General features: G+C 37.9%; 4 protein-coding genes across 5 annotated transcripts; 3 read left to right on the top strand and 1 right to left on the bottom strand.

Annotated features, from left to right (window-relative positions):
- The first annotated feature begins 497 nt into the window (after positions 1–497).
- On the top strand, positions 498–2,013 carry LOC140784665 (expansin-A12). Of its 2 annotated transcripts, none has more exons than XM_073132187.1 (3): positions 498–720; positions 847–1,156; positions 1,508–2,013. In XM_073132187.1, the coding sequence occupies exons 1-3, from the start codon at positions 579–581 to the stop codon at positions 1,821–1,823; spliced, it is 768 nt and encodes a 255-aa protein (XP_072988288.1). In that variant the 5' UTR covers positions 498–578; the 3' UTR covers positions 1,824–2,013. The 2 variants fall into 2 exon arrangements, with proteins under 2 accessions (XP_072988288.1, XP_072988289.1); XM_073132188.1 differs by having other exon boundaries at positions 518–720; positions 850–1,156.
- A 128-nt stretch (positions 2,014–2,141) lies between these two features.
- Positions 2,142–4,072, top strand: LOC140784466 (pentatricopeptide repeat-containing protein At4g21705, mitochondrial-like). The gene is made up of 2 exons (XM_073131888.1): positions 2,142–2,497; positions 2,743–4,072. Exons 1-2 carry the CDS (start codon positions 2,213–2,215, stop codon positions 3,988–3,990), a joined length of 1,533 nt encoding a protein of 510 aa, XP_072987989.1. The 5' UTR covers positions 2,142–2,212; the 3' UTR covers positions 3,991–4,072.
- Positions 4,073–5,297: 1,225 nt separating this feature from the next.
- Positions 5,298–11,769, top strand: LOC140784778 (uncharacterized). Its single transcript, XM_073132327.1, has 8 exons — positions 5,298–6,010; positions 6,362–6,407; positions 7,608–7,657; positions 7,843–7,884; positions 9,562–9,675; positions 10,646–10,724; positions 11,186–11,257; positions 11,344–11,769. Exons 1-8 carry the CDS (start codon positions 5,448–5,450, stop codon positions 11,389–11,391), a joined length of 1,014 nt encoding a protein of 337 aa, XP_072988428.1. The 5' UTR covers positions 5,298–5,447; the 3' UTR covers positions 11,392–11,769.
- Positions 11,770–12,234: 465 nt separating this feature from the next.
- On the bottom strand, positions 12,235–16,381 carry LOC140784078 (monothiol glutaredoxin-S11). Its single transcript, XM_073131264.1, has 3 exons — positions 16,000–16,381; positions 14,815–14,889; positions 12,235–13,603 (listed from the first exon to the last, which is right to left on the bottom strand). The coding sequence occupies exons 1-3, from the start codon at positions 16,165–16,167 to the stop codon at positions 12,359–12,361; spliced, it is 1,488 nt and encodes a 495-aa protein (XP_072987365.1). The 5' UTR covers positions 16,168–16,381; the 3' UTR covers positions 12,235–12,358.
- Between the last annotated feature and the right edge of the window lie 486 nt (positions 16,382–16,867).

The following is a 16,867-nucleotide window of genomic DNA, read 5'->3' as shown; positions in this document are numbered from 1 at the left end:
TTTATTTTAGCCTAATAGATTACAACACCTAATAATATAAAAAATATTTCGCTGCTTTTGAAATAAAAAAAAAAGTTAATAAGATATCTCCCATTTGATCTTAAACTTTGATTCCCTTTTCATGAATGTTTTTGAGACAATATAAAGTCGAATGATAAATATGCGTCAGATAATAACGGAATAAGCCTCTGATAAATTTCCATAAAGTTTTTTTACCCGTTTGTTTTTTTTTGGCTACATTGATTGATCTAAGTTCTAATAAGATACGTAACTCTTCAACCTCGCGAAGTAAATAGCAACGTGCATGTGTCTCTCCTCACTGAGGCAGGCAAGCCGTACCAGTCTGCTAGTACTTTAATGGACGACGACAGCGAGAGAAACAAAACCGCGTTGATCTCCTCACAGCAATATATTATCATGTCTTATTCGATCACCGACGCAGAAACGCGTCTAATTCCTTCTATAAGATCACACTCTCCCCTCCCCCTACTATCTCATCTTTGATTTATGCACTTAATTATATACCGACCGCAACTTGTTCTGCTTCTCTCTCTAAAACTCTAGCTAGTTCGTTCAGAATGGTGGGAGTAGTGTTCTTGGCATCCATGCTTGGATTCTTGCTTCTCTTGGAGATGAATCGAATCCAGTGTGATGGTCAAAGTGATTGGCTGCCCGGGCACGCCACCTTCTATGGGGTCAATCAAGACCCTACTACACTTGGTAATTAACTAACTTGTTGCATATCATGCAGGTTGTTAGTACAGTAACCTAGACTTAGATAGACAATTAAGTTTACGCGGTACTATTTAACTATATATAGATATAGTTTTGACATTTAAACGACAGGAGGGGCATGTGGCTACGACAACACCTTCCATGCCGGCTTTGGGATCAACACGGCGGCGCTGAGCTCCGCCTTATTCCGAGGCGGCGAAGCATGCGGTGCATGCTTCGCGATCACCTGCGACGCACGAGCCGACCCCAAATGGTGCCTCCGTGGCGCCGCTGTTACCGTTACCGCCACCAACTTCTGCCCGCCGAACAACAACGGCGGCTGGTGCGACCCCCCTCGCCGGCATTTCGATATGTCTCTTCCCGCCTTCGCCCGCATTGCGAGGGTGGGAAGTGAAGGGATAGTCCCGGTCCATTTTCGAAGGTATAGACTAAGATGATGCTATATCTACTCTAATGTTTCGTTCGCAGCACATACTTTAATATCCCATTCCTAAAAACGAATATTTTAATCCTTTTTCTTTTTTGAAATATAAGGATTCAGTCTCACTAATTCAAAAAATAATATCCAAAATAACAACCTTTCCTCAATCGCTCTCTCTAACAGGTTTACGAGATATATAATTAGTATAAAGTCTCATCTATACTCTTAGGTTTAGGAGCTCTTCGTTCATCAATGTACTTTTTAGTAACAACGCGAACAACAAGAAAGCTCTTATTACTTAAAGAAAAAAAATGCCGCTCTATTGTTCACTAATTCTTGCTTGATTACTAGAGTGGCATGCAAGAGGTCCGGTGGGGTGCGGTTCACGTTAACAGGGCAAGCCAACTTCAACCTGGTGATGTTCTCCAACGTGGGAGGGAGCGGGGACGTGAGAGCTGCATGGGTCGAGGGATCACGAGCTTCTTCCACGTGGACAGCCATGCAGAGGAACTGGGGAGCCAATTGGCAGACCAACGTAGATTTCCGGAACCAGGATCTTTCGTTTAGGCTCATGTTGGGTGACGGTAAGCTCTTGGAGTTCTCCAGAGTTGTTCCTTCGAGTTGGAGGCCAGGGGATACCTTTGTGTCTCAAGCTCAGTTCTCTTGAGACTAAGTCAATTAGCTAGAGTGCTTAACTATTGAATTAATTTACTCAAGAAGAAATGTATCTCGGATAAAATTTGTTGCATTGCTAATTATTTGATTTGTTTATGCATGAGTCTTGGAAGAATCTTCCATACTGTAATTGTTTTCTAATAATGAGATTAGAAGTTGGATATAAGGCATTTATTAATATTTAAGCAAACTTATGGGTCTAATCCTGCAATTTTACAGAAAACATAGGGCTAATGCAGGGACCAAAGTACAATTACTCCTAAATGTAGGGTCTCATAAGAAAATTTCCCGAACTTTTTTACTAGGCGCTTGTTTCCGAGCTCTCTAGTGAATCTAAAATCCGTAGTTAAACCCCTCGCTGCCATCGTTCTATCGACCTCTATGGATTCCTCCATCTTCTCCCTTGCGAATCGCTTCCGGATTGCTCTCCAAGCTCGTCTCCGATCACCAAACCTTCTCCTTCTCCACCGTAGTAATCCTTACAGCACGAGGAGAGTTGCTCGCCAGAATCTCCAGTCGATGCTGTGGCCGCTGGGCCACCCCACCGTCAGCCTCGTGCCTGAGATTGAAAGGTGGGTCGAGAAGGGCAACAGCATCCGCACGGTGGAGCTCCAGAACATAGTAAGGGAGCTCCGGAAGCGGAGGAGGTACAAGCAAGCCCTCGAGGTTTGGCTCTCTTTCTAACGCCTTTCAAATGTTTGATTCTTTTCCTCTTTGAGAAATAACTGAGTTTATAAGTGTTTCGCTGGGCACATGAATTGTTAAGAAGATCGCTTTTTGTAGCTCGTGAAAGAGTTTTATATAACTTTTACTTTGATATTTAATGAAATAGGACTGTGGCCTTTTGTCAAAAAAATAAAAATAAATCAACTTTGATATTATTTAGCATGCCTTACTCTTTACTGTGGTAGGTCTCTGAATGGATGAAGAACGAACGAAATGTACCGTTTATGCCGAGTGATCATGCTGTGCAGCTGGATCTAATAGGCCAAGTTCATGGACTGGAATTTGCCGAGAGCTACTTCAGTAACTTGAATGAAAAGGATAAAACAGAGAAGACCTACGGCGCACTCTTGAATTGTTATGTGAGAGATCGACAGGTTGACAAGTCCTTGTCTCATATGAAGAAGATGAAAGAAATGGGTTTCGCATTCTCACCTCTTCCTTATAATGATATCATGTGCCTCTATACAAATACCGGACAACATGAAAAGGTTCCTGCAGTGCTGTCTGAAATGAAGGATAATGGAATCTTTCCTGACAATTTTAGTTACAGAATTTGCATTAATTCTTATGGTTCAAGGTCCGATATCTATGGTATGGAGAAGGTTTTAGAAGTAATGGAGTGTCAACCTCAGATTGTCGTCGATTGGAACACATATGCAGTGGTTGCAAACATCTACATAAAAGCAGGGATCATTGATAAGGCTATCTCTGCGCTAAAGAAAGCAGAAGAGAAACTAGTAAAAAGAGATGGACCTGCTTACAACCATCTAATCTCTCTTTATGGTCATCTAGGGAATAAATCTGACATGAAGAGGTTATGGGAGCTTCAGAGAGTTAATTGTAAGAAATTTGTTAACAGGGATTATACAACGATGCTCGGCGCACTTGTTAAGCTGGGGGAGCTGGAAGAAGCTGAAGTTTTACTTAAAGAGTGGGAGTCCAGTGGAAATGCTTTTGACTTTCGTGTCCCAAATGTTCTTCTTATTGGCTATCGGCAAAATGGGTTGCTAGAGAAGGCTGAGGCTATGCTTGATGATTTCCTGAAAAAAGGAAAGACTCCACCTGCCAGCAGTTGGGGAATTGTGGCAACAGGTTATGCAGAGAAGGGTGAGATCAAGAAGGCATATGAGTTTATGAAGAATGCTCTCTGTGTGTTTGTACCAAATTCTGGGTGGAAGCCTAATGCTGCCATTGTTGAGAGTATATTGCACTACATTGGTGATAAAGTTGATCTCAAGGATATAGAGACTTTTATTGGTTTGTTAAAAGTTGCAATGCCGATGGACAAGTATATGTATCACACATTAATCAAGGCCCACATTAGGGTAGGGAGAGAGGTTGATGATGTTTTGAAGGGCATGCAAGCTGATGGAATCCCTCAAACTAAAGAGATAGCTGAGCTTCTAAGTTCAAGATCTGATCTTACATCCTAGATTTCATGACCACCTGTGTTGTATTTGTAACTTCTTTGTGGAAATTCTGGTCCTTCAAGATAATTCAACATTGATCTAATCACATCGTTCATTGTCTGCAATCCTGTAAATAGTAATTGTTGTCGTACTTCACTGATTTAGTGATATTTACTGACAATTCTGATCATCCACTTCTTTGCTATCCATTCACCCATATCTTATATTTCTTTGGTTCATGAGAGCTCTCAACCCATTTGGAGTAACAAAGAACTATTCTTCTTGATTCTAAAGGTGAAAAGTTAGTCATATTTACTGACACTTCTGTATCATCTGCTTATTTGCTATCCATTCACCCATTCCATATATTTCTTTGATTCTAAAGGTCTACTCTTTTGCAGTAATAAAGCGGTATGCTTGTTAACTCTAAAGGTGAAGTACATCTATCCCTCTGCTATCGCCTAGGGATAATTTTCTTTAGACAAATTATTTGTTTTATCGATTTGTATTAGCTGACTGAATATCACATTAAGGTGACAAGATTCGAACCTATGGTGAGACCAGACTGCCCTACACTGCTACACTTTTTCCCTCTTGAATCTCAATACTTTTTCCCTCCCGAATCTCGATCGATAAAGGCTCGAACCGAACTGATTTTTTGAGTAGGAGCAGCACCATGATCCTTCGATTAATCCAAGTGAAAATTCTCTTATTCATGCACCCACGTTCAAACCCCCTTTTTTACCATTAGCAAGAACTTGTTTCAGTTGCATATTATAAGGAATTCGAACAACTGCTTCAAATACAGTACCAGGAAGCACGCCTTGCGGATTTTAGGTTTTTCCACTAATTGGAATCTCAATCAAATTCTCCTTTTTGATTCCCCCTTAGCGACAAAAGTTCATTAGCAAGAGGTAGGAGTAATATGCACCTGTTAAACTTTGGTATGTAAACATAGATTTTCTAAGTTATTGGAAATTTTGTGTCCCCTCTCATGCTATTGACGAAAAAAGGTGACTCATGTGACGCTATTGATGAAAAAGGTTAGAAAAATAGAAATAACTCTTTATACTATCATCTCTCTTTTTTTATTCATAAAATTGCTCACGTGCATGACGATTTATTAACGAAAAATATAAAGGAAAACTAAAGGAAAGAAAAGTTTTCATGTTTATGAGGTCTTATGTTATATAAAAAATATTTCGGGAGGTGTACCGAGAAATTATCCGTTCCTCACTCACTCATATGCACAATATTTATATCTTAAAGGGAGTTTTACGTAAATAAAATGGAAATTATCTTAAACATAATAAACTCTCTTTTATCCATCTACATTCTAAGTCCCGAGTAATTATATCAAACGGCTCCATCCAACGTCAAACCCTCAAAACAAACTATCCTGGCGGCCAGTGGAGCTCCTCCTGCTTACTACCTCCCAATTCCGCTCATCTACCGAAAAAGAGAACTTTGAACCCTAAAAAATGGCGAAGGATCGCAACGGATCCATCCCCGAAGAAGAAAGAGAAGAAGACGATAAGCACGAAACCGGAGGCGACGAGCCCTCTCCCTCGAAGCGAGATCCACACCGGAAATCGAGGAAGATGAAGGAGGAAATGAGCGAGGACGATTCCGGCGATTACAGCGACGAGAGGTCGCGGTCGAGGAGGAAGAGAAGGAGAAGCAAGAGCTCGCGGAGGAGGAGACGTGGCTCGGATAGCGAATCCGACGACGATAGTTCGTCCTCTGGTTCTGAGTCGGACTCGGAATCCGAGACGGAGAGATCCGATTCGGAGTCAGAGGTGAGCGAGGAGGAGGCAAGAAGGAGGAGGAGGAAGGAGAAGAGGAGGAGGAGGGAGAGGGAGTACGAGAAGGAGAGGAGGAGGAGGAAGGAAAAGGAGAGGGAGAAGGAGAGGAGGCGGAAGAAGGAGGAGAAGAGGAGTAAGAAGGATAAGAAAAAGAAGAAGAAAGAGAAGGAGACTGGGAATAAGGGAGCGGTTACGAATTCGTGGGGAAAGTATGGGATCATAAAAGAAGTCGATATGTGGTGAGTGTTTATTCTCTCAAAACAAACCTTCCTATCATAATATTGCAATTTGGTGGCTTTGAAATTTGGTAATGATTTATTTACATTGGATATTAACTTATCAATTCATGTTCCCGAGTGGGAAGAAATATAAAATCAATTGTTGCGTTTTGAAAATCATGGTGTATGCGTTTATAAATGATAAATTTTGATGCTCAGTTTGTGCTATCTGATACGAACTAGTAGGTTCTATAAAGTTCCATGTCTTCGGTTAAGGTAAGTTTCACTATAGAGTAAATAATGGCACATGAAATGCAAGGATTTGTTCGTGTTGCAGACTGATGATCTGGATCCTGGAATATCTTTTTGTAGGAACAAACGACCAGAATTTACTGCATGGTTGGCAGAAGTGAAGCAGGTACTTTCTGAATAATGAAAACATTTTTATGAATGCATCATGTTAGAAGGCATTATATGCTAGGGGACAGAGATATATTACGTTGACACTTTGTTTTAGGTTTTTGGATTGTACCAAGACAGTGTACTTGAGCTTCTTATAGTGCTTCAGAGTTAAGATACATAGTCTTGATGTACTTGGCTACTTTGCTTCTTATTATGAGTTTGCACCAGAATTCATACTCACCATGAAACCACCTCACTCTTTTAAAGACTCGATGAATCTTTCTTATGGAAAAATTTGCATCAGTATCTGAGTTTATATTCAAGCATGTGTTTGATTCACTCTTCATGTTATGAGAAATATTCATCATCCAGCAAGAGGGAAAAAATAGTCCTTGTCTAAAGAAATGCATTGAGAACAATATATGTATTTAATATTTATAACTCACATATCAAAAGGAATACCTTGGATACTCTCATACCTAATCAATTTGTGAAACTGCCTTACAGCATGATTACTCCCTATCGCATGTTCTGCCATTTAGAGATACTCTAGATCTACATATTTCATTAGACGATTTCCACATATTGTTGGATGTTCTTATTTCCATTTTTTTCCTGTATTAGAAATTTTATTTTGATTCCATTTGCAATCTACAGGCTTAAAGCTTATTTTATCCATAACATGGTTAAGTATATATCTCATTTGTTTAAATTTCCCAAACCATGTGATTTGAAGTTCTTCATTACCAGATCTTGTTATCAACTTATGGGGTCTTCCTCTTAGTCAATGTGGTTAAGCCAGCATTTTCTTTCTACCCTTTTGTCTCTTCCCTGTTAGCAATAGCTAAAGAAGTAAAAGATAATGAGCCAGAGGAATAAAAATAACAAAAATTAGAGGCATTATATTTTATTCAGTACAAGAAGCTTGCAGCTAATTGCCATTTGTCACTAGTATCTTTGTAGTCTGGTGCAATACACATGTTAATCTGATAGCTTGTTAGTGAACTCATTCATCTTTAGCATCTGCTATTAAGTTTCTAATACTTCATTGAGGAGGAAAAAGAGAGCATATGTAAGGTTTCAGGTTTCTTAGTTACCATATTGATATACTTGCTCAAGGGAAATTGAGTGAGTTTCATGTATTTGCTCTTCATAATAATGTAAATTATATTGGATTGGAGAGATTTCTGACAATACAATATGTAATTACTGTCAGGTAAATCTCGAAACATTGTCAAACTGGGAAGAGAAGCAAATGTTCAAAGAGTAAGTTACATGAATACAATTAGATGATTTGAGATGATTTTATTGTTATTCATTGTAGTCTAAAGTGAAGAAATTTCTTTTGGAATTTGCAATATATTAACTATTAAGAACAGTTGCACCATCTGAAATGCGCGAAACTTCGATTGGTGGAAGCAATGTTTGACATCATTTCTCACCTGTAACAGATTCATGGAGGATCACAATACAGCTACTTTTCCATCTAAAAAGTAAGTCTATTCTCTGAAGCTTTTGAGGTATTATTCTTTTTGTTTTTTAGTACTAGGTACTTTTGTTATGTAAGAAAATACATCCTCGTGTGCAATAGTAACTCATTATTATGGGCGCTGATGTGTCATGGTTAACCTTTATTGTGACTACGTTGTAAATTTTTAACAGTATACCCTTATATGTTGCTTCTACTCAGCATATATATATGTGACGACAATTTTAATTTGTTTTGAGTATCTACTAAATAGATGCTGCTTTAAACATGTCTGTTGTTACTCTCACATTGTATCTACTATTAAATATTTACTAATTTTATCCTCCTAGTTGCTCTAAACTATATATGAACTTACAATTTATGTTACTTGTACATAGCTATCATGTTTGTCTTTGGCTTGTCAAAATCCTTGACTGCTTCTTGAGATTATTAGTTAAGCTCTGAGACTTCTCGCTTCTTGAGATTATTAGTTAAGCTGTGAGACTTCTCTGACTAGTTAGACCTTCATAATTTCATATCACTTCACAATGTTGTCGGGTTGATTGTGAACACTTAGGCAGATATATTGCTTCTGAACCTTGTGGAACGTTGTTCTTCAAGGTGCTATTGAACTTTATTGCTGGGACTGTTACAGCGCCACTACCTTTTTTTCGATTAGTTTTCTGCCACGATATACTTTACCAAACTATCTCAATTTCACTTTGTAACTTCCTGCTTGTTTACTGATTTTACCCATGGAACCTCAGGTGTTGTCTCCAAATATTTATGAAGTACTTCCATAGCTCTCATCCATGTTAATTTTGTCCTTTCCACTTGTTTGCTGTCCCAACTACTTATTCAATGCATCTAATGCCTTCATCATTGAAGGATTCTGTATCTTCTCAGTCAGTTTCTCCTTTTTATTTCAATGTTTGAGTGTTGTTAATGTTTATCTTGTTTTTCTTGGGTTTACTTTCTTTCCGAAAATTTTAAAAACAAGCATGTTGTACTCTTTGTTAATGCATACATGAAATATATATATATATATATACACACACATACAATTGGTTGTGTGTGCATATATAGGATTAAGCATCATTTATGAGGATGACCAGTCCCAAATCATCAACCCATCTTTCTCCATTTTCTAGACTATTTTTGTCAAGAGGGCATCCTAGAGGTGTTGCTCCTAGATTGCACGAGTCTATACTCTATATTGCCATCAAGAAGATTGATCATTCTACCAGAAACTAGCGTTATAGCTTTTGTGGCAAATCACTCTATTGTCTTTGCTTTGTCAGAATTTGATAGGTGTCGAAATCTGTCATTTCTTGTGGAGTATTCTCAGGGGGTGTATATGAATAACAAAAAAAGTACAGAGAATGTATATAAAAAACAATAATAGTTCAGAAGATCTAAATAGAATTATCTCATCTTCTTTTTCCTTAGGTACATTATTTTAGTTGTGGTTGATGTTATAGGTTCAGTTGTAGGCCATTTGGTTCATTAAATTGGCTTCTCGTATAATAAAGCATCATAAATTAGATATTGTCTTCTGGTGACTTAAATATATATACATCATGTTAAGTCAACCTCCCTTTTTGGCATGTGCCTAAATTTAGTTTGCTGTCTTCTTTATTACTAGCTTTGGAGAAGCTCCTAGCATTTATATTTATAATTCTCCATCAAATTTTGCTTGCAGATATTATGGTTTAGATGCTTATCATCGCCGTATAATCGAAAAATCGATGAAAAAGGGTTCAAAGAAAGCTCAAGACACAGAACGTACAACTTTCAATGATGAGGAACAACGCCGGTATGTAGTCCTATATTTATTAATTATTGTATTGAAAAATGTAGGTCTATATGTGACAATTCTATTCTTTGTGTAGATATGTAATGTCGAAGTTCCTTTACATTGAAACCCAAATCACGCACTGTGTCTTATATCAGTATTGATTAATTGTGTGCTTTATTTCTAACATCAAATTCAATATCCAAAGATGGTGTATTTATAAAGCAATAATTTAATGAACTTGGAGTCGTTATGAAGCAATAATTAATGAACCTGGATTTGTGCACATGATTTCTTATGGCTTATGCTATACTTTCCAGTCAAATATTGGGTCAGCCGCATAAAGCAACTGAAGTCACTGCCTCTACAAGGAGATGTTTTTTGTCACAGGGTGTCAAATCAATTTCTAGTAAATTTGTTTCCATAGTTCTAACTTCTAACTTCTAAGGGCAAGTAGTTTTATGTTGCTTAATTTATGGTTTATTCAGTTGGTCTGCCATTTAATTGTGAAGCAAAATTCTACACTAGACTGATGTAGGAAATCTTCATTGGTAACTTGGCATTTGGACCGTACCTGATGCGACCGGATTAAGTTATGTTGGGTCACATTTGATGACCCAAATATTCAGTAATAAATTGTGAAAAATATATGTTGTTGTATTTGTATGTGCTGGGAGCATACAGGCTAAAATTTTCATCAATATCATTCTCTTCCATGCAGTAACTCAGTAAGTCTTGTACAAAGTCCTTTTTGCTAGTTCCATAAGTTTCCCCTTATCATGGATTAGCTCAATTGCGATGATAAGCCTGTCTGGTTTGATGAATAATTTGGAGACCAACTCCTTCCTAAATAATTCCTAAATTTGATAATGCTTGTACAACACCTATAGAATGAAGCGCCGCTATATTATCTTGCAGCAGCTGATAATTTACATTTACATGCTCGACATCTATCAATATGAACTAATTATATATTTCTATTGACTTGCAGGTTAGAGCTGCTGAAAGAACGTGAAAGACAGAAGGAGGAACAAGTAGAGGCTTTGAAGCGTTCAATGCAAAGTGGAATGGTAAGAGTGATGATGCCTTATCATTTTCATGCAAAATTGATTAAAAGGCCAAATTTTTACTTAGCAACCTTCTTTACCATAAAGATCTAGATAGTAGTACAGTATTTTCCCAAATTTATGGAGGTAGTTGTAGTTTCCTTGAAAGTTTTGAAGAATACAAACTGTGCTTGTCAATAAGATCTTCCTGTAGAACAATTCATGATTAATTCCCCCATTTGGCATCTACATCCTGATGACATGATAATTTTAACACATTACTATCTACTCACCATGCATTGTGTTTTACTTCACTACACTAACCAAGTCTCACTAATACTAATCAAAATTCTTATATTAGCGCAGATCATATTATTACAAGCTAATCCTGAGATATATAAATTTTGTGATGAAGGAATTTTTTTTTCTTCTGAAAATATATTAATTTTCATGCATCTTATCCTCAACTTTCTGCGCATCTCTAGGCTCAAGCAATGAAGGATCAGGCTCGTCTAAGGGAGGAAATGATGTATCAGTATAAGCTCGGGAATTTTGAGGTAGATGTTTCTTTATGTTGAGTCATTGGACTATAAGCTTACTGAAGCCTGAAGAAATATTAATTGTCTTACAACTTCTCTCACAGGCTGCAGCAGCAATCCAGAAGAGATTGGATCCTGATGTTCCCATGTAAGAAGAGGCTAAACCTGCATATAAAACCTTGTCCCTGCTACCTTGCACTGTAATCGCTGGAGAGACGGCCTTCATTAAGACGACAGTAGGAGGCAAACGAGAAATATCTTTTCATAACAGTTTTTGTAGCTACATAGACAAATCTCTGGTTAGATACTTGGCCCAAGATGCAACTATGTTTGCCTCCTTATATATAATAGAACATGAATAGTCGTTACCAGCATATGAAGAATGCGAAGTTGAAGCATCACCTATTTGATTTGAGAGGAGATAGACTCAGCTGTTTTTAACATGATGATCATGATCCAATACTAGGCATACCACCCTTTGGGTTCAAGTGCCATTTCTTATTATATTTTAGTATTTTAATTCTTCTCAATTTTTTGCACAGTACGTATAATCCCTGCTTTTCTTTCAATTAAGCACCACGAATTCAATTTCCTCAAGAGTCGAAATCTGCTTCAGATCGATGGGGAGGCATCTTCCCAAGTTAGATCTATAAGTAGATTCCCTAAAACAAACAAAATGGAGAAAAAGTGGGGCGGAGTGGAATAAAAAGATGGATGACAGCCAAGCTCGTTGTTCCGTTTATTCTCAACATGATCAGAAACATCATACGGATGGTGTAGTCTCTATTGTCGATAAATAAACCAATCATTAAAATAACCGCACTCCAAATTTATATAAAAAAGTAAAAATGTTGTAATCAAACTCAAAAAGGTCTGGAAATCTGGCAGTGAGCCCAGCACAACTTCCTTCAATTCTCAGCAAGAAATCTAATAACCATCGCACAGATAGCGCTACTAAAGCAAAATAATGGAAAACAGATGGAAGCACCGACACATAATGAACCGTCTAAACTTTCACATACTCACTTTCAGAACCAAAATAAAGATCAACAAGCATGCTGCTTAACATAAAGAGTCAAGTTATTACATAGTTTGGTACTTTATAAGCTAAAATGCTTGCTACTCAGAGAGGGTGGATTTGAGCTCACTGCTGTTATGCAATTCCAGGACAATGTCGCACCCCCCTATGAGCTCACCTTTGTAGTAAAGTTGAGGAAAAGTTGGCCAGTTGGAGAATGTCTTCAATCCCTGCCTCACTTCTTCGTCAGACAGAATGTCAAAGAATCCAAAGTCGACTCCTTCTGTCCTCAAAGCATTGACAACCTTTGAGCTGAAACCGCATCGAGGAGCATCCGGCGTACCTTTCATGAAAAGCATCACTGTGGATGAGGAAATCAAACTTTTTAGCTGGTCCTCGATAGTTTCTTTCGCAACAATTCCTTTCTCGGCAAAAATTCTCTTCAGCTCCCCACTTTTGTGCATCTCCAGGGCTATATCAGATCCCCCAACAAGTTCACCTCTGATGTAGAGTTGGGGATAACTAGACCAGTTGGAGAGAACTTTAAGGCCCTGACGAACTTCATCATCTGAAAGAATATCGAAGCTCTCAAAAGGAACTTTCTCTTGCTGAAGGATTTCAATAACCTTGCGACTGAAGCCACACTTTGGTTCCTCCGGTTTCCCTTTCATGAACACCATGACAGGGCTTGAATTAATAAGGCTTTGAAGACGAGATTTCAACATATCACTAAGGCCTGTTGAATCAGAAAAACTACCTCCCTTCTCAGGTACAGAATCATCAATTTTGGCTGGTTCTGCAATTGCAGTTTCCTTTGGGAGAACTGAAACACCATGATCTCTGAATACATCCTTCAATTCACCACTTTCATGCATAGCAACTGCAATATCACAACCACCCAGCAGCTCACCCTTGCAGAAGAGCTGAGGGAAGGTTGGCCAGTTGGAGAACTTCTTCATTCCCTCACGTACTTCATTATCTGCAAGTATATCAAAGCTACCATATTCAACTCCTTCCTCTGCCAAGATCTTAACCACCTTTTGGCTAAACCCACACTTAGGTTGCTCAGGACTTCCTTTCATAAACAAGAAAACAGGGTGAGAGTTCACAAGCTGTTGCAGACGGATCTTTAGTGTATCATTGGGGTCAGAAGTTGCACTTTCAGGATGAGATCCATTTTCCTTTGCCAGCTCTTTAACTTTTTCTATTACTGTAGGTGCAGCAGCAATACCAAGACTAGCAGGTGCAGCAGATTCAGCAAACTCAGCAGAACCGGCAACTTTTGCAACTTTGTTAGCCAAACTGGAAGGATTTGCACCCTCTAGGGTATCAACAGTTTTACCCCCCTGACAAAGGAAATAACAAGCGCTTCACAATCCAAGAGATCATCATACATTATAAGAATCCCCTCTTAAGTTAGATCCCATATTCATCACACAAGTGGGTTACTTCACCAACTTACCTACAAAGTGAATATTAGTTCAGGCATACTTGGTTCAGAAAATTTATTTTATGCTTCCACTTTAATATAGGTGGTTTTTGAAAATGCAGCCACATGTTCTGTTGATATAGTAAGTCAAGAGAAGACTTAAATAGGACTAATAGAGAACTAGAGACTCAATAATCAATTGGCCAACACCAGCATTATAAATTCTTACCAAGTTAAGAACCTATCAGTTATGATATCTCCATCCTCTTACTTTGTAATGCTCTTCTCTAAAATGATCCTTACTGGCTTGCCACCCTAATATGTAAAAGCCTCCAAAGATAAAAAGGTGTTTATAAATTGCCTACAATTCAAAATAAAAGAAAGGGACCTTAATCCAATTGACAGAAATTAACATGAAAAACATGTTGCAAAGCAATAATAGCTCTCAGAAATTTAATTGAATATCATTCTTTCTCAATCTCTATCCAATCCCTACCTAATATATGTCCTCCAAGCTTATTTATATTATTTACACAATGACCCAACGCAAACAATACAAGATCAAGTACTATAGTGGATCACTTATGTGATAGACAGTAAAGTAAAGCAGACCCATAGAGATCATCTCCCCAAAGAGTTCAGCCATTCCAGGAATTACATTAAAAGCATGTTAAAATACCTCCATACCACCATGGACATCAATAAAACCTCAATGTCTTATCACTGTTTACATTCTCTATTTCTCCAGTTAAGAATTTGTACATATGAGCTGACACATCAAATGTACAAAGGAAGGAAAACTGAGTAAACTAAGAACACAGGTTATATCTTCCATCCACAACCTGTGATCTCTACAGAGGAACCACTGAAAAGGCAAATCAAATGATTTATTAGTGTCATCATCTTGGTCTTCACTCATAAATTTTTAGGTTGGCATCATTTTCCATATAATTCACAACAAAGTAATGAACTGTAGAGAGCACTAAGTAGTGTGCCAATTTTCATATCAACCAATACAAAATAATTAACTGTAAACTTGTTTTTTTCTTCATATAATGAGCAATTAGTTTTCTAGCTGACGTTAGTGTTACTACTTACTAACAAAGTTAAAGTGCAATAACCACTAACCTTGCAAAAGACAAAATAAGGCACAGCTGAAACTGCATAAGATTCTGAAATTTCAGGTTGCTCTTCTGCTTCGACCTGACAAAGGATCAAAGCAAGTAAGTACTAAACTTGTTTCACAACAACTACAATAGACAAAAGCAAATATCCATATTGTCAAGGAATTGCATATGTGAAATGTACATGGATAACAACTCCAAGCATGCACAGGGAAAAGGTATGTGGAAGTGAAACCTTATAACATGAAACTGACAAAGTGAATGATCCAGTAAGAATTACATGCACAAAGTTTTTTATATTGAACTTAAGCATACACCTAACTGTTAGTTCTAAATGCAACATCTAGTACTTGAAAAAGAAATGTTAGCTAGGTAAGCTAGCGAGACTCAATATATTTTGATCACGAGGAATCCAACATTCACTAAGAAGAGAACTATGCGATAAAGGGAGTATGCGAGACAAAAGGACAAAAAGGTAATGAAGGTATGCAAACCAAGTTTAATGGGCTTTGACAACTATATTACTATAATGTGTAGGATTATGCAAGACAAGACAAAACTATAGTGAGATAATGGTCTCACCAACTTTAAAAAAGAAAAGTGCAGGACATGTTCTTCTACCATTATATATCAGTGATAAATAAACATGAAGAAATGATTCATGAAAGACCATGATCATATCACCAAGCACCTTATATTCCTTATGCGTGCAAACATCCATATACTATGACTACGCATACACTGCAAATTTGGGATATCAAATTGATAATCTAATAGGAAACAAATATGTGTTCAGAGCAAAAGAAATTAGTAACAAACTGACAAGGTCAGGGATACAAATATCATATATCAAGAACAAGTATTACATAAATTTAGAAAGAAAAAAAAAACTAAATGCCTTTAAAATCAAAATAAAGATGATATATCTACAAACCGCAAGACATAATAGTACACAAGAACCCTTATCCAACTTCTTTCAAATTTTTTCCAACATCTAATAAAGAAAAGGCAACAACTTGGGGGCGCGGCGCAAAACCCTAATCACCAACTAACCTACACGAACCAAATAAACATTCCAACGAAAGATACGACCTTTCGAGAAAGCAATAGAAACCCAAGTAGAATCTCGCAGAAAAGGAACCAGCAAAATGAGATTTCGAAAGAGAGAAAGGAGCGGAACGGGAAGTACTCGAAAGAAGAGGGCGTGGGGGAAGTCGGTGGCGAGGTGGGCGAAGACTTGATCCATCTGCTTCGAGGCCTCGCACCACGACGCCCAGAAATGGAGCATCACCGGCTTCTCGCCGCGAAGCGCCTCGTCGAGCTCCACCTTCGATCCGATCTCCTTCACGCTCGCCATCGATGATGGTGAAGACTCGTCTCTTTCTTCTTCCTTCCCTTCCCTTCCCTTTCCTCTCCTTCTTCTCCTCCCCTCGTATATAATGATTAATCGGAGGAACAGGTAGAGGGCGATGGCGAGAGGTCGGGCGAGATAAGAGAGAAGAATGAGGTCTACAAGAAAAGAGGAGTGGAGAAAGATGCCGAGTGGAAACTAATAAAGCGGGGTTGCTTTCTCGTGGGCCTTCGATTTAGATGCTATATTCTTGTGGGCTAATGTTGGTGGAAATTTTGGACTTAATTGGGCGAGAATGAAAAATCTCACCAAATCTTTGGTTCCATCGATCGGGGTTGACTAATAAGATATCTCAGTTTTGATTTCCAGGGGATTTATATGTCATTTTAAAAAGTAGAGAAATTCAACTCCTGATGATGATGAACATGAGAAGTTGACATTATGATCGTTCACGAAGTATTTTGATGTTTATTGTTTATTTATTTGTTCATTACGAATGGTTGAGCATGTTCTTGCCTCATTAGATCCTTTGTTTCTAACTATTTAATGTAGTCTAATTTCATATGTTGCATTAATGTAGTCTATTGTTTATAATGCATTGACTTTGTGAAAGATAGGCATGCAATTTATTACTTCTGGGATATGTCATTGTTGTCATCTCAGATCTTCCCACGTATTAATCTCAGTGATAGAAAGAATCCTATCA

The sequence above is a fragment of the Typha latifolia genome, chromosome 3 (assembly GCF_019914945.1).
Source record: "Typha latifolia isolate L0001 chromosome 3, TyphaL0001v2, whole genome shotgun sequence".
Lineage (NCBI taxonomy): Eukaryota > Viridiplantae > Streptophyta > Magnoliopsida > Poales > Typhaceae > Typha > Typha latifolia.
This window is presented reverse-complemented; position numbering and strand designations above follow the sequence as displayed.

Bases quoted from the DNA above. Each gene is read 5' to 3' on its own strand.
- LOC140784665 (XM_073132187.1), top strand. From the start codon at position 579: ATGGTGGGAGTAGTGTTCTTGGCATCCATGCTTGGATTCTTGCTTCTC. The intron at 721-846 runs GTAATTAACTAA...TTTAAACGACAG, and splicing joins TCAAGACCCTACTACACTTG to GAGGGGCATGTGGCTACGAC. The intron at 1,157-1,507 runs GTATAGACTAAG...CTTGATTACTAG, and splicing joins GTCCCGGTCCATTTTCGAAG to AGTGGCATGCAAGAGGTCCG.
- LOC140784466 (XM_073131888.1), top strand. From the start codon at position 2,213: ATGGATTCCTCCATCTTCTCCCTTGCGAATCGCTTCCGGATTGCTCTC. The intron at 2,498-2,742 runs GTTTGGCTCTCT...TTACTGTGGTAG, and splicing joins GGTACAAGCAAGCCCTCGAG to GTCTCTGAATGGATGAAGAA.
- LOC140784778 (XM_073132327.1), top strand. From the start codon at position 5,448: ATGGCGAAGGATCGCAACGGATCCATCCCCGAAGAAGAAAGAGAAGAA. The intron at 6,011-6,361 runs GTGAGTGTTTAT...ATCTTTTTGTAG, and splicing joins ATAAAAGAAGTCGATATGTG to GAACAAACGACCAGAATTTA. The intron at 7,658-7,842 runs GTAAGTTACATG...CACCTGTAACAG, and splicing joins GAGAAGCAAATGTTCAAAGA to ATTCATGGAGGATCACAATA.
- LOC140784078 (XM_073131264.1), bottom strand. From the start codon at position 16,167: ATGGCGAGCGTGAAGGAGATCGGATCGAAGGTGGAGCTCGACGAGGCG. The intron at 14,890-15,999 runs GTACTTCCCGTT...ATCCTTTGTCAG, and splicing joins CCCACGCCCTCTTCTTTCGA to GTCGAAGCAGAAGAGCAACC. The intron at 13,604-14,814 runs GTTAGTGGTTAT...TTCCTTTGTCAG, and splicing joins CTTATTTTGTCTTTTGCAAG to GGGGGTAAAACTGTTGATAC.